At 43.7% G+C, this 19,971-nt stretch overlaps 1 protein-coding gene across 5 annotated transcripts in view; it reads right to left on the bottom strand.

Annotated features, from left to right (window-relative positions):
- Nucleotides 1-5,671: 5,671 nt before the first annotated feature.
- large2 (LARGE xylosyl- and glucuronyltransferase 2) overlaps nucleotides 5,672-19,971 on the bottom strand; it is a 60,040-nt gene continuing 45,740 nt past the window's right edge. For 4 of the 5 annotated variants that reach the window (XM_035158897.2, XM_035158888.2, XM_035158906.2 and 1 more), the window contains 14 exons: nucleotides 18,073-18,292; nucleotides 14,104-14,393; nucleotides 13,742-13,824; nucleotides 13,138-13,261; nucleotides 10,802-10,973; nucleotides 9,976-10,080; nucleotides 9,716-9,828; nucleotides 8,742-8,867; nucleotides 8,415-8,570; nucleotides 7,809-7,972; nucleotides 7,296-7,574; nucleotides 7,033-7,179; nucleotides 6,750-6,945; nucleotides 5,672-6,478 (listed from right to left, as the gene is read on the bottom strand). In XM_035158897.2, coding sequence (XP_035014788.1) covers nucleotides 6,281-6,478; nucleotides 6,750-6,945; nucleotides 7,033-7,179; nucleotides 7,296-7,574; nucleotides 7,809-7,972; nucleotides 8,415-8,570; nucleotides 8,742-8,867; nucleotides 9,716-9,828; nucleotides 9,976-10,080; nucleotides 10,802-10,973; nucleotides 13,138-13,261; nucleotides 13,742-13,824; nucleotides 14,104-14,393; nucleotides 18,073-18,172 — 2,253 coding nt within the window. In that variant the 5' untranslated portion in view covers nucleotides 18,173-18,292 and the 3' untranslated portion in view covers nucleotides 5,672-6,280. The remainder of the gene's footprint in view (nucleotides 6,479-6,749; nucleotides 6,946-7,032; nucleotides 7,180-7,295; nucleotides 7,575-7,808; nucleotides 7,973-8,414; nucleotides 8,571-8,741; nucleotides 8,868-9,715; nucleotides 9,829-9,975; nucleotides 10,081-10,801; nucleotides 10,974-13,137; nucleotides 13,262-13,741; nucleotides 13,825-14,103; nucleotides 14,394-18,072; nucleotides 18,293-19,971) is intronic. The other variant, XM_035158932.2, reaches the window with a different exon arrangement.

Genomic DNA, 19,971 nt, shown 5'->3' on the forward strand with positions numbered 1-19,971 from the left:
TCATATCTATAAAACAGCATTTATACCCAATTGATATCATTTAATTCTAATTTAACATAATTCCTCTTCATACATAACTTGAATCCGTTCATTAATTAATCTGTGACATTTTAAATATTCAGCTACTTGTTAAAACACATCTGAATTTAGTTCTGGATTTCATAAACTGATCTGCAGGACAGAGACCGGGTCCAAATAATATATTTTTACTGAATCAGGATTCGTTTTTAGTCCAATTTGTCTGATTTCATATTTATCTTCCATGTTATGAGTCTGTGCTCACATGAATATTTGTTTGTTATTTTCACACATGAACTCAGTTTAATTTACAGTTAAGTTTTATTCTTTATTCAGGTTGATTTTCTGCAGTCTGTCAGAGATCAGCTGTTCTTCTCTGGCTTCAGCTCTGAGGTCAAACCCCTCTCATCTGAGAGAACTGGATCTGAGAGGAAACAACCTGCAGGACTCAGGAGTGAAGGAGCTGCTTGATCTAAAGGAGAGTTCAGGCTGTCGACTGGAGACTCTGAGGTCAGTAGATGGTTGGAGTCAGTCCATGCTGTTTTCATCAGTATTTTACTAAACACAGTCAGTATCACAGTACAGATCCAGGGTCTGTGCTACCAAGCAGGATTTGTGGTTATCAGGTTAGCTTCAGGTTTATTTTTTTCAGTCCTACGAAGCTCGTCCACTTCTTAACGAGGTAAATCACCATGGTAACTTCTGATGAACGGCTAACCTGCTCCAGGTTAAGTTGAAGATCAACCCGTATTGAAGCTCCGCCCACTGACCACAGTGACTCTACACTGTTGTGTGGTGCACACTCTCCTTAAAGGGAAGGATAAGGGAAGTTTAAATCCACGTCTGGTTGGTTCAGTTGATCTCTAACTCACCCAGAACATCTCAATCTCTCCAGACTCATCCTGTCACCAAAACACCAGATGCACTCAGTCAGCTTCCTGAAGATAGGTCCATGTGTTTCTATTGAGGAGTGATGTCAGAGGTTTCCACCACAGTGTGTGTCCTCAGGGACCGTGTGTGTCCTCAGAGACAGTGTGTGTCCTCAGAGACAGTGAGTGTCCTCAGAGACAGTGTGTGTACTCAGAGACAGTGTGTGTACTCAGAGTCAGTGTGTGTCCCCAGAGACAGTGAGACAGTGTGTGTCCTCAGATTCAGTGTGTGTCCTCAGAGTCAGTGAGACAGTGTGTGTCTTCAGAGTCAGTGTGTCCCCAGAGACAGTGAGACAGTGTGTGTCCTCAGAGACAGTGTGTGTCCTCAGAGACAGTGAGACAGTGTGTGTCACATCCTGGGATTCAAACGTTTCTCATCAAGAATCTTCTTCTCTTCCACTCGTCTTGTTAGTAAACAACAGATTCAGATCTCGTGGCCTCGAGTTATTTATCTCGTTCACACACGTTATTATATCGTGGTCACGTGATATATTTTTACCAAATGCCACCAGGGGGCGCTGTAACTTACACATTGACACAATCCCAGATGTTTTACCAGCTGTTCTTCCTGCATTTAGCAGCTGTAACTGAGTTTCTTTTATTCTGGATCATGTGTTTGTTCTCCTCTGATTTTTATTATAGAACAGTTTGATCCTCGTTGTGAAATATGAGGCTCTGCTGTCAGTCAAACTGTCCATGTCTGTGATTGGTCATACACAGTAAACCCCGCCCCTTTTATGTGCACGTGCTCACACAGTGAAACATGGCTTCACCTGTAACAGCAGTAAATCCACCTCTCAGGTGTCCACTCTGCACTTTGACATGCAGAGGAAACACACTTAGCTCTTAGCGTGTTCATTCCAACACGTGAACATGAAGCAGAGAGGAAGCTGCTCCACCTCTGAACAGGACTGAAGTCCCTGCTGCTCTTTCTACTGGATGTGCTGCATCACTGACTCACAGCTGATGAAGTGAGTCTCTGTAACACTGATGTCTTCTTCTCTCAACAGTTGGTGATGGTCTTCGTGGAGGTGAGTGTGAAGAGGACAGTGTGTGTGGACGGAGGCTGAGCTGTGTCCTGAGGATCCAGAGGCTGAAGCAGCAGCAGCTTGTGTGTAGAGCGGCTCTGACTGGGCCTTGTTGCTGGGAAGCAGAGTGGAGACAGAGCTCCAGAGGAATCAGAGGAGGTAGCCAATATATATATATTCACCTAAATCTTACACACTGGACCTTTAGGTGCTTTAATTAGTCATGAAGACTAGAACAGTTGTTATATAAATACCAGGTAAACACAATATTTGTAAAGAATGCAATGATGTCAAAGTCACTATCATTTTCTATTCTACTGTTGGGACCTGGTATTTGTGAACTACAGTTCGGCCTACATGTGTAGTCCCAGCCTGGAGCACATGTTCTTTGTTCTGGAGACAAACCAGAGCCTCCAGAACTCAGTCTCCCGGCTTCAATGTCACACAGAGGTGTGAAAACTGACCGGGCCACAAGTTTCAACCACTATTGGTCACTCTGGGCCCCATGACCCATGAGGTCACCAGGCCAATATAAACCCAGTTCTCCCTCTCTTCTTCCTCTTTCTACGCAACCCTCCGAGAGGAGAAGTGAGGCTGTCCAGCTCACTTACTCTTTCAACTCAACTCAACTCTCCAAAAGGAGCCCACCTCTCTTTCTGCTCAACTTCAATGGAGGAGAGGTGCAGCTTGCAGCTCACCTCACCAAGGAAACCTCCTCCCAATCCAAGCTCTACCAACCTTCAAGCAGGCCTGACTGGAGCAGACTGCTAAAACCTTCCAAAAATCAGCGACGCAAAAGCCTGCCTAAGAACAACACCAGAGCTGCATCGCACAGCAGAAACACAACAGGAGCCGCAACCCAGCAAGACGACTTCACTGGACTTCGAACAGCACATCAACCTTTTTTCCCTTTTCATGGACGGGTAACATAACTGGGCTTAATAATTATACTAGGCTAAGCAAAGACTGTTTATTTGATTCCGGGTGATGTTTATAAGTTTGATTTGTGTTGCTGTGATATTTTGGTTATAAGTTATTTGAAAGTTAATGTTAGTCATGTTATGCTCTTCAAAGTCTTTCTCTGCATGCATCTAGTAACTTTCTCTAATTTGGCCCCAACACACACACACACACACACACACACACACACACACACACACACACACACACACACACACACACACACACACACACACACACACACACACACACACACACACACACACACACACACACACACACACACACACACACACACATCTCTCTGACCCCCGCCACATGTCGTAAACATACTAGTGGGGATGGTTTATTGCCCTCATAGGGGCCAGCCGCCATTTTGAAGGCACACACACACACGCATATTTATATAGTAAGTACACCTTTAGTAATTTGTTTTTATACTTTATCTTTTTCTTTCACAAATGTTTTAATGAATGTTGCATAAGTGTGAATTTTGCCAACCTCTACACTGTCAAGAACTCTGTATCCTTCAACTTTGCTAACTATCTATATGGTAATTTTGGTTATAGTTCTTAATTTAATTGTTAATCAGAGTTCCAAATTTGTAGTTAGTACTTTCATGAGACTTAATCAATAAATTGTCTATCTTTTTCCTTCATTTGAAGGGTGGTGCCCCGAGGTAACTTTAATCAATTAATTATTTAATATTAATATTCAATATTTTTTTCTGATAACCAAATTTATTGAATGCCCCAAGGCACACCATTTTATGGTGTCACGTTTAATGCATTATTGAACAACACTACTCTCGATGCATCCACATGTTTCTTGTTGTCATGGTGATTAATTTGTTCTGTTAGAAAACAGTAATAAAAGTGAATTGTCTGGTGACCAACACGTCATCTCACTATAAACTATTTGTAAAATGACATTTACATTTTAAGAGGATGTGAAGTATCTGGATTCTTCACAATTATTCAGTTTGCATTGGAAAATTTCCCCGGACCAATCACACGCATGGAAGATGCACACAGGCTTAAAACCACCGACCTTAATAAATATTACATTCATGGATATCCCGGGATACTTTTGGCCCTGCAGTGTCAGAATTAAAATAATCTCAGTAATCCTCATTGTAATTCACTGGAGACTCTGCAGGAGCTGAGGAGGGGTCTGTGCTCACTGAGGCCGCTGCACGTATTCTGCAGAAAAACAAAAACCTGGAAACAGCCATTACAAAAGGGCAAATTTATTTAAAGCACTTACATAGAAAAATATGATTGATTTGAGTCAACAATAATAAATAGAGCGCCTGACTGTCCCCAGGCCCTGTCAGTACAACAGTACAATCAATATCCAGTTTCACAATACAGCAAAGGCACTAGCATTTACCACAATCAACAACAAGTCAATGGAGGCGGCGTGGGAGGGGGCGGGGCTCCGCAGGACACTCGTCATCAGAACACAAACTCAGAACGAGCCCACAGCCGTCACTCGTGTTCTGCCCCCGACTCTGATTCTCAGTGGAACTCAATGTGAATCACTGCTGTTTGGATGAAGGATTGTGAAATAAAGCGACGCTCTGATGGATGAAAAGATGATTTTTAAAAGATGATACAGATGAAAAACTACAATAAAAGTGGATGTTAAAGCTGGTTTCCCCCCCGAGAGGCGACGACGTCCCATCAACATGACTGGCGATCAAAACAAAATAAACCCTTTGATGAACCTGCATTTACACAGAGATATGCTCAGATTCAGTTACTTATATAAATATGATTTAAAACCATGGATTTGGATTCTTCGTCTTTCATGATCGACAACAATTTATATAAAATATCAACATGGTCGATGGGACGGACACAAACAAGATAGAATGCCCCCTTGTGGCTAGCTGCAGTACAGTTCGTAAATCCCGTCTCCTCCATGTTAGCAGATTGGACATGGACCAAACAAAAAAAGTTGACTCACACTGATGTTCAAGTTTTCATGTTTCTAATAAGTTTGGTTTTAATTAGTTATTTAATTACCGGTGTTTAGAATAATATTTTTGATTAAACTGTTTAAATTATATTATGTAATTATTGAGTTTTATAACAACATCTTAGGAATCATTTGATAAAATACATATTTGACAAGATTCTTGGTTTTAAATGTTTTATATCAGGAATGAAATTCATTAATCATTGATTCTGATACATTCTCTGTGTTTTACTTATGGTGAAAATAAATGATTCCCCTATCGAATGATAAATATATGAATGTATTGCGAGGCCTTGATACCGTGGATTCACTCCAGTTTTGTACGGCAGGAGGATGTGGAGATGTGTCGTCCATCTTTATTTAAAGTCACTGATCGTCTTTATATACATTATTGTTGTTATTATTATTGTTATTATTAATATTCAGTATTCAAACAACCATTTAATTGTTTGATTTGGACTTAACTAAAAGACGGAGGGTTGTGGGAGGGGGGTTCAGTAGACGGCACATTCACCCAGTGAATCAGACACATAAAGAAACTAAAAGCTCCTGAACTTCTTCTCATTTCAACATCTTCATTCAGATCAACTCACTGTCACACGTCTGTGGTCGAGTTCAGTGTCGACTTATCTGATGAAAGATTTTTGTTTCCTTCAGACGGATGAAAAAACAAAAAGAACATGATCACGTGCAGGAGGATCTGATTTCGACAATAAGCAGGAAGCATGTTAAAGACCACGCACACACGTGATGGATATTTAGGTCATATAATAGAGGAGAAAAAAAAATATGATTTTCGTGAAAAATTATAACCAAAACATTGTCGGCAATTATTCATTGGTTTCGATTTACTCAAAAAAAATGAAAAGCATGAAATATGTAAAGTGATAAGGCTTAAATCTTTCTCCAGTTCGACTCCTCACACCGTCGTCTTCTGTGAAAACCACTCGGCTCCGTCTCAGTGTCTTTGAGTCGAGTGTCCAGATGTTTTGCACGTGGACGGACTGGATCATGTCTTCTGGAAAAAGCCCTGATTGTCAGAACAAATTGTAAGAATATGGTCATTTTCCCGATATAAAACGTGTCTGATCGGTGTGAACGCTCCGCTCCCCGATCGTCCCTTCAGCCCGCTCAGTCCTGCATTCAGGAAGTCCGCCGTCACCCCGTCCTGGACAAATCTTCTCTGCATCTCGTCGACTGGAGGATTAATCCACAGGAGCCCGCCATATTTCCCAAGGGGCTGTAAAGCTTTTCCATCATATTCGCACCAGGGCGTCACTATGGCCGACCGTGCGGCGCCGCGTCAGTACGTACCCGAGCTCCCAGAGCTTAGGGGCTGACGGACTCGGAACTCGCCAGCTCTCAGATGTTCCTCTGGGCGGTGAGGTACTTGAGAGCGGCCGAGCCGTACTTCCTGGACAGGTCCTGGTGGAACTCGTCCTTCAGAGTGTTCAGACAGTTGCGGTAACTGGAGCTGGAGCGGAACTTAGAGATGTCAAAGCTCGGAGCGTGAGGCATGTGGATCATGAAGGCGTTGGGAAGGACCATCAGGTCGTACTCCTGAGGAAAATAAGAGAAATTAAATCAAAATGAGGAAAATGTAACTTCTTCTCTCATCTCAGTAACAAATGTGCAGTTTTAGCCTTGATAAGGAAACGTTAAAGAAGGTTTGTGTAGTTCGATGGAGAAAACTAAATTTACATCACTGCTGGATTTCTCATCCGCTTCTGACACAAACCAGAATAAACTTCCTCACATAAAAAGAAAGAACCGTTTCCAGGGATCAATGTGACCTTTGAATTTCCACATCATCATCTATTTTCAGACATACCTGTGCATCCAGCTCCATGATGTGCGACACCTTGTTCCAGCCGAAGCCCACAAATCGCTGGTCGTACTCCGGACAGTCTCGTCTCACCACCACGTACGGTTCAAAGTCCGGCTCCCACTCCACCTTGTAGGGGGTGGTGGCTGTTCGCCATTTGGCATAGTTGGTAGGAGCGTGACCTTTGGGCCACACGTGATACCTGGAGAGGGCGGAGCGATTAAGGTTAAATGACGATCACATCATCGGTGTCTGGCACATTATTCCCACAATCCCCCAGAGCATGTACCTGAAGGTATAGAGAGTCCCCATGTCCAGCATGGAGAGCAGCTCAGCTTTGGATTTAGGGAAGGACAGACGGTAACGAAGCGTCTCGAACGCAGGAACCACCAGAGCCTTCTTAGTGTGCGCCATGTCCAGCTGCACCACGGACTTCCTGTACGGAGCAAACAGACGGCGAGGAATGAGTTTCAGACGAGTACGATGAGAAGGGTTTGCATAAACTGCACCTCTATAAAGTGCGAGCAGAAACAGTGCAGCTGCTGCTCTTACCTGAGGTAATCGTAGAGGCCGTACATCGGCAGGAAGTCCACGTCAGTCAGGAACACGTATGGCGTGTTGGCATTCTTCAGCGCCACGTTCCTCACCAGGTTGACCGGGTAGAACTGTCCCTCCTTGTAGACGATGTGGTATCCGACATTTTTGCGGTTCTTGAGGACCTCGGAGGCCTGAGCGTAGCGCAGGAACTGCTGAGCCTCAGCGTCGGACATGTAGAGCGCCAGGCTGATGGGACCTTCCCAGTGTTTGCAGATGGCCTCCAGCATCTGCAGCCTGCAGGGGGCGCACAGAGATTAAATTTACATTTACTGTTGAGAAAATAAGAATTTTAGAGGCTGTTCTAGAGCTTTCAATCATAGCACATGGTCTTCCTCAGCTGATGGTGTTTAGCTTTCTAGTAAACTTATCTTATCCTGAGGCCAAACAAAGAACTGGTGCATTGGCGCCACCCACTGGTGGAGTGTTGCCTACATAACGTTTGAAACAGGTGACGTGTGGTCGGGTTACCTGTCCATGGAGAGCTGGGCCACCAGCGTGATGTCAGTGTCGTCCTCTGCAGGCGTGTACTCGTACTGCAGGAAGTAGAGGTGCACGCGGTGAACGGTGAGACGCTCCCGCCGGAAGTCGTAACATTGATCGTCCTCGTCCAGCTCCTCCAGAGCCGCCTGCAGCTGGGGAGACAGGACGAAGCTCAAAGCTCTGATGAACCAATTTCAAAGTTAAAGTAAATGTAAAGTAAATTCACAGGATGAACTTCTCTCTCTCTCTCCTCCTCGTTTTACTTTTTTAAATAAATCTCTGTCAGTCAAACTACACTCAGCCAATTAAACCAATTACATTCATTTGGATTGTCATCGAGATTAGACCACCCGAAGCACTGCGTTACCATAGCAACCACACTCCTGTTGTGCAGTGACAAAGCAAAGTGACTTCCTGTCAAACAGTCATGTTACAGCCTGAGTTCAGCATTAGAGCAGCTCAGTATGAACCACCCTGAGAACCTCTCTCTACAAATATACATGTACATAAATATAAGTACGGTGCATACGTGTTCGTGTGTGTGTGTGTGTGTGTGTGTGTGTGTGTGTGTGTGTGTGTGTGTGCGCGTCTAACCTGGACGCTCTGCGGACCGGCCTGACTCGGGCAGCCGAACAGCTCTCGTCTCAGCAGGTTTCCGTCGTACTCCAGGAAGGTCAGATAAAGGTTCCTGAAAAACTCCACGTGTTTGTTCTTCACACGAAGCTTCTTCGGAGAGTTCCAGTGGATCACCTGAGAGCAGAGGTCACACAGGGAACTAAGTACTTTTACTTTACTTACTTTCAACATTACGTTCTTACTCGCAACCGTTTCAGGTGTTTGAGTTCTTACAGGAACACACTGAACTCTGGTGTGTGTGTGTGTGTGTGTGTGTGTGTGTGTGTGTGTGTGTGTGTGTGTTACCTTGAGGTCCGACACCTCGGTGTAACACTGCTCGGAGCGAGTGTGATCAGACAGCTGGACGTTCCAGAAGCAGGGCAGCTGGTGGACCAGCACCGGGTTCTGCTTGATGAAGGCGTTGAAGATGTCCTGAACACAGAGGACGGAACTGACACAGTTAACAGCTGCTCCTCTGGTTCTACTGGGTGTGTGGACTGGTTCTGTATGTGGACTGGTTCTGGTTCTGTATGTGTACTAGTTCTGTATGTGGACTGGTTCTGTATGTGGACTTGTTCTAGTTCTGTGTGGACTAGTTCTGTATGTGGACTGGGTCTTTGTGTTGACTAGTTGTGGTACTATATGTACCGATTCTGGTTCTGTGTGTTCCGGTTCTGGTTCTGTATGTGGACTGGCTCTGGTTCTGTGTGTGGACTGGTTCTGGTTCTATATGTGGACTAGTTCTGGATCTGTAGACTAGTTCTGGTTCTTATTGGACTGGCTCTAGTTCTGTGTGACTAGTTCTATGTGGACTGAGTCTTTGTGTTGACTAGTTGTGGTACTATATGTACCGATTCTGGTTCTGTGTGTGGACTGGCTCTGGTTCTGTGTGTGGACTGGTTCTGGTTGTTCACTGGTTCTCTGGTTCTACTGGGTTCTGTGTGTTTACTGGTTCTGTATGTGGACTGGTTCTGTATGTGGACTAGTTGTGGTTCTGAGTGTGGACTGGTTTTGTATGTGGAATGGTTTTGGTTCTGTGGTCACTGGTTCTCTGGTTCTACTGGGTTCTGTGTGTGGACTGGTTTTGTATGTGGAATGGTTTTGGTTCTGTGTGTGTACCGGTTCTGAATCTATAGTACCGGATCCATACTGGTTTGTACTGAACTTAAAAAGATTAAATCTATATGATAAACATACATCCTCATTAACATGTTGAACCCCCCCCCCACACACAGTAAATTAAACGTGTTTTGTCTCCGGTGGTCGGACGTGTCTCTGACCTGATCAGCGAGCGACGTACTGAGCATGCTCATCAGCTCTCTCTCTGCCGTCAGACGCCACATCTGCTCCCAACCGATTCTCCGCAGCCGCTCCAAGTAGAGGAGGATGACGCCTGCAGGAGAAACACAGGAAACCTCAAACCCGGTAATGAGGCCTCAGGACACGACAACCGATACTTTACCAATAATCAGTATTTTATTGATGAGTCTGTTTGTGTCATATTTAACGTGTTTTTCAGCCACAGGATCTGAACAGTCACCTGTGTTGAAGCCTCGGCCCAGTGCCGGCCACGGCTTGTGGTTTTTCCACAGGTTCCCCAGGTACCAGTCGCTCTGGTTCTCCACCAGACCGATCACCTGTTTATCTGCCGAAAAATACATAAATCACATAAAATTAACTTCACAGCTTTTGTGAAAACTAACTAACTTGATTCAATAACATGAGAAATTATCTCATGCAACTCAGTCTCTGTTGGATTTCTTTTTTATTATTATTTAGTATTAATTGTTCATCAATCAAGTAAAATCAATGGCTTGGTTTTAAATCACCGGTTTTCCTCTGTGCTAATTTGCCGTCGCTGCAAAATTTAAACCGTCACTGCTTCAGGATCCGGACAGAAGCAAGTTCGACCTGGTTGTCTTGTGCCGGAGTCTTCTGTCAAAGTATCCTCCCTCCGCCACAAGCAATAACTGACTCTAAACATCAACGCTAATCTCCTCCCAAAACTCGAAAATAAAGTCAAATACAAGATATAATAAAGTGTATGTACATGTATATAAGAGAAGTTGGTGTTAGCACTACCTAGCTAGAGTAACAACATCATGACGGTTCTTTAAGAGCCAACAGAGAAGCTGCTTGAGGAGGAATCTGATCGTTTGTTTGTGTATTGTTTGTATTTCACTAATTTCCACCAGACTTGACTGTTACTTACATACATTTTTGGCAGGACTGTAGATTTCATTATTTCACTTTTTAAGCTATGACAAACAAACCACTGGCTGCTTTCTTACACTATAAAATCACGAGTAGGGTTGTTCCACCTTGGTTAAGATATTCTCGTTTTATAAAGCGAATTAAACTCTCACCTGTAAACTTCCTGAAAATGCCCCAGAGCTCGGCGATGTCGGTGGCGAAGGTGATGTCCGTGTCCAGGACGATGACCTTTGACAGGTCGGAGGGCAAAGCTTTGGTTAGCGTCAGCTTCATCAAGCCGTAAATACCTGAGTAGTGTTTGTTGGGTATCCACGACACCTCGGACTGAAACGACAGGAAAACGTGTGTCAGGTCATTTTCACTGTAAATCTTCAGCTGGTTAGTTTCCATTATATATAGATCAATATTTATCAAAGTGTCATTGCAGTGACTGTGTGGTTCGTTATATATGTGCAGGGTTCACATGGTTAACACAACATTCAGCAGATTTAGGATTTTTCTTTATCCCAATCCGCAAATAATGTCTTTGAATTAATTCTCTTGATTCAGAGTAATTGGATCTGCATAAGTGCATCATCTGCAAATATAATCGTCTTAGAGTCGGAGCCGTTTCTCTGCTTTAATGCGACTTAATGGAAACTGAAGTGAGCGAGAGCAGGTCGAAGCATCTGACAACACAAAGGACTCATTGTTCAGCACAAACACTGTGAGGGCGGAGAATGTGATGATGTGAGGGATGGAGACGCAGGTCTGAGACACACACACACACACACACACACACACACACACACACACACACACACACACACACACACACACACACACACACACACACACACACACACACACACACACACACACACACACACACACACACACACAGTTCCCTGTGAGAGCACATTCATCAGATTTACGTTCACAGACGCAGTTTGGTGTTTTTGTGCTGAAGTGTCTCTTGACTTTGGGACAAAAGTGTTTCTCCAGCTCATCCATTGTTGTCGTCAGGTGAAAACCTTGAAACTGCCTTTGTGCTGATTGTCCAGCTTTAACTGTCTTTGATAAAAAAAATTACCTCACGGCCTTAAAACGTCTTGAAGACTTTCTCCTACGAGTCCATGAATCAGAACACGAGTGTATTTTGTGTCTCTCTACAACATTAGAAATGGAACCGTGATAAAAAGTACGCTGCGACCATGATATGGTTTAGTTTTGCTAAAAGGAAAAAGATTGAATCATGATTGAACATATCGAGGTTCAGAAACATTATCAGAAAAAGTTAGATTTGACTTTATTTTGTGATCACAGCTCTATTTAATCCGTCAGTTGATATTTCAATGACTCTTTGTCTACACTGGACTGTTGCTGCAGCTTCTGCGGTTTTGTTTTTTTCACCTCAGCCTACTCCTCTTCCTCAGTTCATCTCTCTGAGGCATGAATACATGAATGAATTAGAATTAAGCAGGAGACTTTTTGGCAGAATCAAGAGGGAAAAAACTGAAGAAGGAGATTTGGATAAAGTGAATGAGATGATGAAGTGTTTGTGAGTCACAAAACAATGTTATCTTTCTGTCTTTGCGTGTGAAGCACCTCAGGTCAGACTCATTCAAATCTGCGGTGATACTCGTGTTGCCCTTCATTCTGGTGACCGCTAACCCCCCAGCACTGACGCCAGGTTGTTATTTCTGAACCAGAAAAGTTTGTCCATAACAAGGTGCACGGTCAAAAACTAATGACTAGACTTCTATGGGGCTGAATATCAAATATCCCTGGTCCCCGGAGCAAGAACCCTGATAATGTCAGTGAGCTTTCATCGTGACATTTATCAGGGAGTTACATTCATGAACAGTTAGTTCTATGTCTGAGCAGTTTATCATCATCGAGTATCAGTAGCTGAGAGCCCCAATTCAAGATGGCCGATGGTGGTTTCCATACATATTGCTCAGGTACTAGAAATACTGCACTGCGGTTGAATGCCTCCGCCAACCAAGAGGCCAAAGCCGTTGTGATGTGACCGTGACCTTTGACCTTTGACCACCAAAATATAATCACTTAACCCGTGAGTCTAGGTGAACATCTGGGCCAAATCTGTAAGAATTCCCTTGAGGTGTTCCTGAGATTTCACATTCACAAGGCAAACAAGCGCTCTTGACCTTTAACCGCCAAAATGGAATCAGTTCATCCTTGAGTCCGAGTGAGTGTTTGTTCCTGAGAGCTTTAACAACCGTCTGTGATCTGAGACAAGGACTCGAGCGCTGACCTCCTGGTTTAGAATCATGGAAGCGTGTTTTCCGTCCTGATTTCTCTGACTCTGATCTTTGTCGGAGGTGACGCTCCTCTGTCTCCGTATCCTCTCAGCTCGCTGCTGCAGATTTTCTTTGATGTGGTAAACGTGGGATTTGACTTTGACTCAGTTTGTCCGAACACAGAGCAGCAGCATGCGTGTGCGTGTGTGTGTGTGTGTGTGTGTGTGCGTGTTGTCCTCTGTTACCTTGAGTTCGTCTGCGTCGTAGAAGCTGACTTGTACAGACGGGACCATCCAGGACTGGAAGAGGGAACTCAGGATACGATTGGCGACTGTGTCTGTGATGAAATGAAAGTGCAGCGGATTTCTCCTGAGAAACAGAAAGAAAAAGACGTGTCAGACGTGCGGAGAAGAAAGAGGTCGTTGGTTACTGACAACATCTGTCGTCTTTAGTTGTTCTTCCTAGTTCATAGAGAATATGTTGATGTTCTGTTTTATAAAATCCCATGAAAAGGCCTGAAATATGTTTAAAATACGACAAATCTAATCCACAAAGCAGCTGCAGCTGAGGTCAAATATAGGAAAACGTCACTAATGTGAAATTTAAATCTTTTAAAGCTTCTGTAAAAGGAACAACACCATGTGAGCGGAGCTGATTTTGATCGACAGAAAATCCAGAAAACAAGTCTCGAGTCCTGAGCACTGAAAACATGACATCAGTAATAACCAGGACACAAAAACATCTGGATTTGTTCTGCTGCTTCTAGGATTTTCAAAGTTTCACTCATCTCAACGTCTGTTTCAAAGAAATAAAAAGAAAAGCAGAGAAACAGATGACGAACACACTCACCGGTGAAAGAGGACGGACTTGACCAGCGTGACCACGTCTCTGCTGGCGTTGTGACCGGCACAAACGCACGCCACGTGGATCAGCTGCAGACACGGAGGGGAAAAGAGATTTTAGAGATTTGAGAAACTTCCCGAAAACGTTTCACTCGTCTCTCTGACGTGTAGTTTTAATATTTCACTTCTCACACACGTGCGATATTACGTCACTTCTCGACTTTGAGCTGTGAGCAGTTGAAAACTCATCTTTCATAAGTCAGTTCCTGTTTCAGCCTCAATATGGACGTCACATCTGAACTACTAACATCATCACATCTGTATGAACAGTCTAACATCTGTGTCACGTCACGTTTCCTGCTTCCTGACCTCACACTTCTGGACGGTGGGCGATCGGGGACACTCTGTGTGGTTGTTCTTCTCCTCCGCTGTGTTGTCCCCGTCCTCAGGTCCCGTGTCCGCCGACGCCCCCCACTGCTGGTTACCGTAGTTTCCGTCCGGCTGCTGGGCGGCGGCGCCCTGCGACTGGCTGAGCTGCAGCCGGATCTGTCGGTTCTCCTCTTCCACCTCTCGGACCCGGGACTCCAGGACGGCTCGCTCCAGGACCTGAGCCGCCGGCGTGTCGGCCAGACAGGGAGCGAGGAGGAGGGAGCGACCATCTGAGGAGGAGACGGGGGGGGGGGTCGTGATGTCAGTTTGATCAATTAATACATGTCAACATTTTACTGTTCACTTTTAAAAGGCCTCAGAATTATTCACCCGTTGCCTCTGACCTCAGAAGTCAAGAAACTAAAACAACCTTCGTCCACATTGACGCACCTGAACACACGTCACATGACTGTTCGGCTACACTGGTCATGTGATGTAAACAGGAAGTAGATTGTCTCCTCTGCAGTTGGTTGCTTGGTTACCCTTTCTCGATTAATCCGCTGCTGAAACACAGTCTCTCTCTCTCTCTCTCTCTCTCTCTCTCTCTCTCTCTCTCTCTCTCTCTCTCTCTCTCTCTCTCTCTCTCTCTCTCTCTCTCTCTCTCTCTCTCTCTGAGCAGCTGGCCCACAGCTGAGGAGTGAGGCATGCTGGGAATGTTTACACCCTCGTCTGTGGTGAAGTAAAAATAAAAAAAGAGACGATTCCAACAAGAACATTTTTAAATTCAATATTTTTTGTTAATTATTCTTAATGTTTCATTGCCGACGACACAAAACATTATATTAAACAGTGAAGTCGTTTTTTATTTTGTCTTTTATTGTGAGGTTGTGATATTTTTATTTTATAGGATTATACAAACTTAAATATTATTTAAAAAGAGTTATACTAATGAAGTTTATTATTTTATACTGTATTATACTGTTGAGTCATACATCAAATCAGAGTTGATATGATCTGTAGTTTTTTTAGATAAGAACAGAAATGTACTTTGTATAACTGTGTATAGTGATGTGTGTGTGTATATATATATATACATACATATATATATATAGTGTAGAAATCATTCTGAAGACGTGACGCAGCAGAGACGGAGCGAAGGCGTCAGACGAAACTGGAGAGAAACTAGAACCTGATCTGTGGTTTATTTCTGAAGCAGAGAAACAAACTCCATCAACACACAGCTGAAGCTGATACACACCGTGTGTGTGTGTGTGTGTGTGTGTGTGTGTGTGTGTGTGTGTGTGTGTGTGTGTGTGTGTGTGTGTGTGTGTGTGTGTGTGTGTGTGTGTGTGTGTGTGGCGCCTCGAGTCCAACCAGTGGGATTATGGGTAAGGCAAAGTAACCTGGATTTAAACACTACACGTCAGGTGTGAACAGGAGTCAGAAATGATCCAGTTTAATATCTGAGGATCACGTTCAGCGTCAAATCATAAATGTGTTGTTTAATGACCCGACCGTCGTCTGATGTCACTTCCTGTCGGGTTCACAGGTGATTTATCTCAGAGTCACTGACGTGTGACGACAGTTTAACTTCCCACAGGAGCCTGACAACAGGTTACGTTCCAGTCCATTGGTCTTTATGAGCTTCTTCAAATCGTGAGCTGAAAACTTTACGACCTGCTCACTGATGATTCATTAGAAACATCCTCTGAGGCTGATCGCAGGTTGTGTTTGACGCAGACCTGAGCTGAGCTGAAGTGGTGGCGTGTTGCGTGTTTGCCCATGACACCCGGAGAGGGAGGGAGGTCGATCACTGAGCTGTGTGTGTGTGGTTAAATATGAAACATGTCCTCTTAATGTGAAGCCACACTAACTGGTTATTACACAGTGAAGTTAATGATGCGTCACTAACGACTTCCTTTGGATTCCACTGAGGACGGAGCCACGCACCATCGAGTGTGCAGCAGCCAATCAGAGAGAGAGGATGTTCGTCTCATCACAAACCGATCAGCAAATCACGGCTGTTTCAATACATGACAGACGTCTGAAAACAGACGCCCCCTGCTGGTGGCCCCTAACTCTTTCTTACGTGCGGCGAAAAACATGTTGATAATGTGCGGAGGCCCCAGAGAGTATCGGGAGAGGTCGGTTCAAATAACTTATGGAGGGTAGAGAAATATTTAGTTCATGTTTCTATATTTAGAAACCTTTTGGATCAACATTATTGATGAAAAAACATGTCTGAGTTTTGTATTTTTTAGGTTGAAGTTAGTAACTCAGAGTGACGGAGCGGAGGCATCATGTTTGATACATGATTTTTTGTTTGATCCGTCTTTACAGTTTCAGCTTCTGTCGACGTGTCAAAGATGAAAAACAAACTAAAATCGACGAGAGAAGAGGAGAGGAGAATGTTTTTTTTAAAGTTTGGAAAAATGGAAAGTTTCTGTTTTAGAAAACATCCAGAACAGAAAGAAATGGAGCTGCAGCTTCCAACTGAACTTTACTCTGATGATGCGAAACCTCTGGATGCAAGGACGTATAATTAATGGTCAAAGTGGCTCGTTGGCCGAACATTTTTTGTCAAGAATCCACAGAAGAGAAAAGAAAAGATGGAAAACTATGATTTCAGTCAGTTTCCGAAGACAAATATCATTTCTGTGAAATGTATATTTTTCACCTCAGACGAACCCGAATCTGATCTTTAGATCTTTAACATATCTCACGGTGAATATTAGATTTGAATCACTGTGTAGCTCGAGGAAAAGGTCAGAGGTCAGTGAGGAATAAAATCTAAAGGAGACAAACGATGTCTTTTCAGTGTTTGTTGCAAAGTTAAAAATCCAGAATTCTTTGAAAACTTTCAGGTAGATGCCATGAGTTTAAATACGTGTTTAATAAAACACACTTGATGTTACAGTCTTTGTTCATTAAATATGTTCAGATGAAAGAACTATGATCTTTCTGGGTAAATAACTTCATCAGTATTCATAAAATACTTCAGACAAACACGTCCTCTAACAGCAGCTGGTGACACTAACTTTGAAATAGTTTCACGGTCTTTTTAACACGCTGAGGTTTATATACACGTCACAGCTGATTGGACAACGCTCACAAAACGAGAAAAAACAAAGCTCGACCTTTTCTCGTTTTGTCGTTCAACCCAGAAACTGGAGCAAAACATTTACAGGTTGATCCTGCCTCAGGTAAAGTGAGAGCGGAGGCCGATATTTCCTATGATGGAAGTGGTTGACCAATCACAACAGAGTGGACCAGCAGGCCAATCAGGGCAGGAGGGGTCTTCAAGAGACACAAGCTAAAACCAAGTGTTTGAGACAGAGGCTGAAAAGAGGAGCAGCAGCGATGGGCGGTCTGAGGACAGCGATGTGTTTTCTGAACATTAGAGCAGGAAAACATTTCCCAGTCATAACACTAATTAAAGTTATCAACCTGAATATGAGCGGAATATGTCTCCTTTATGTTTTCATGTCCGTTTCAGGTTTAAGATGAATAAAATATGACAAATAAGCTCAGTCAAAGTGTGTTTGTGTGTGTGTGTGTGTGTGTGTGTGTGTGTGTGTGTGTGTGTGTGTGTGTGTGTGTGTGTTATTAAAGCTCTTCCAGCAAACAGCGTCAGCGAGGCTGAATCCTCTGAACTGACCTCAGCTGTTGTGGCCGCAGACGAAGCCTCACAGTTCCAGAATGAAAAATCAAACTGAAGAGAAAATTGTCTCCATGTGTTTAAAACGTGAATTTAAATTTCAGATTGAAGAGACGAGGAGCTGAGCCTCATGAAAACTTCTGATAATTGATGTTTTCTGTTCTAGTCGGTTGGATTCCTGCGACTGACCCAAACCTCAGCTCCGCTCTTTTATTATAAATCACTTTAAGACCCACTGAACTGAATCATGACCAACATGTGGTAGGAAACGCTGAATCATCATCATCATCATCGTCACCGCTCATACTCACTCTCCAGGTTTCCAGCCAGCAGGTAGAGCCAGGTGAGCAGGACCACGGCCGTGAGAGACGCCACCAGCAGCTTCAGGCGCCCGCGACACAGCAGGTTCATGGTGGGATGGCGACGCTGAGGCTCGGAGGGTCGGGGGAGGAGGAGAGGGGGCGGGGAGGGGGAGGGAGGGAGGGGAGGAGTTCAAGTGGGACTCGCTCGCTCGTCAGGTCGCTGCATCACCTGAGGAGAGAGAGGAACAGACCTTCAGCTTATTTATATTATATCATATGAATAATAAACTAAACTTATACAGCACATTTCAAAACAAAGTTACAAAGTGCTTTACAAAGTTAAAACAAGTTCATATAAGAGAAGACAGAGGCAAATAAAATCTGTCAATAATACAAAATAAAAAAATCATCCCCCAAGAATATTTTATGATTTATAAATGTAAGTGTTTGATTTGTAAAATGAAACAGATAATAAGAACAATTGAGAACCGGAATTAATAAAAAGCTGCGTTTTGGATTCGATCTGATGGAAAACTCAGATTTCAGAGCGAAAACAGAAACCGAGCGAAAGGACAGAGAGGAGAGACGGCAGCCGGATGCAGATGAAGTGAAATCATGACGAGCATCATGTTCACACGTTCTGTCGAATATGAGCGTGGATCCCAAACCCTACACTGAGCTCCTGCTCCATACGTCGGTCAGGACTTCTCGTCGTCAGCCGAATCAGCCGGACGCAGAAGCACAGAAAACGCAGCTTCGACACGAGTTTCCTCTGAGGAACGTGAACGTGACCTCGAGCAGAAACAAATGTTGACATCCGATCCTTTCACCATCAACTTGTGGAGTTTAAGGCGACATCCTCACCGCTACGTTTTCCTTTCCTGCCGTTCACACGTTTGAAAACAAAGACGTAGACACTCTCAACCTGTTGCAGATCGAGTCTCTTGTTAACGATGTAGCCTTCCCTGATTCCTCAGGCTCCTGTCACATGACCAGCGTCAGCTACGAGTTGTTTCCTTTTTTTTTTTACCTAAAGAATAACTGCCCCGTCATCAGCATTTAGTTTGACTTCCCGTCGTACATTTTCCTCAGAGGCGTATTGTTCCTGTGTCTTTAATACAAGTTGGATAATAACGACGACAATCAGAATCACAGTGAAGGTTTAATACTGAAGGAGCAGCAGGTTTTTTATATTAACTCTGGTTCTTCAGCAGCCGCAGATGAAAATTATTCATGTTGAAACCGTGTTTTAACGAACAGCTGTTAGTTTAACTTAAAATCGAAACTTTATTGAACCTTTTTGTATCGTGGAGTCACAGCAGAGGAGACGTTTTACAGTTTGAAATCGTTAATCACAGACTGATTTTTAAATGACATTTTATGGATCCAAAGTAAGTTACTGTCAAAATGACTGACGGGTCTTATGATTTAATTTAATTTTAATGTTCGGCAGGATTTCATCAATGACTCTCTGTGAACCAGAAACATTTTCATTTACGACAAACGCACACGGTTCGTTATTAAAAACACTACAATCTGAACCTAACAGACGTCTGAGCTCAGAGGAGATGATTTATGAGTTAATTAGTGAGGCTGATGTATTCGCTGTACGTCGTTAAGAGCAATGAAAGGTGCTGAGAGGGAAGAAAAGAGGGAAGCGATGGGGTGAGCGAGCAGAGGGAGGAGGAAGATAAGTGGGAGGAAGAGGATGATAAGGAAGGAAATGGGTTGAGGACAGGAAAGAAAAGATACAAAAACAGAGAAGAGAAGAAACATGGCAGCCGAGGAGAAGAAAAGAGAAGAACAGAGGAGAAAAGAAAAGAGAGAAGCATCAGTAAATAAGGTGGAGGGTGATGAGGTGGCGGTGATTTGGCCTTTCAGTGTACGAGCAGAAACAGCGAGGATATA

The sequence above is a fragment of the Hippoglossus stenolepis genome, chromosome 1 (assembly GCF_022539355.2).
Source record: "Hippoglossus stenolepis isolate QCI-W04-F060 chromosome 1, HSTE1.2, whole genome shotgun sequence".
Lineage (NCBI taxonomy): Eukaryota > Metazoa > Chordata > Actinopteri > Pleuronectiformes > Pleuronectidae > Hippoglossus > Hippoglossus stenolepis.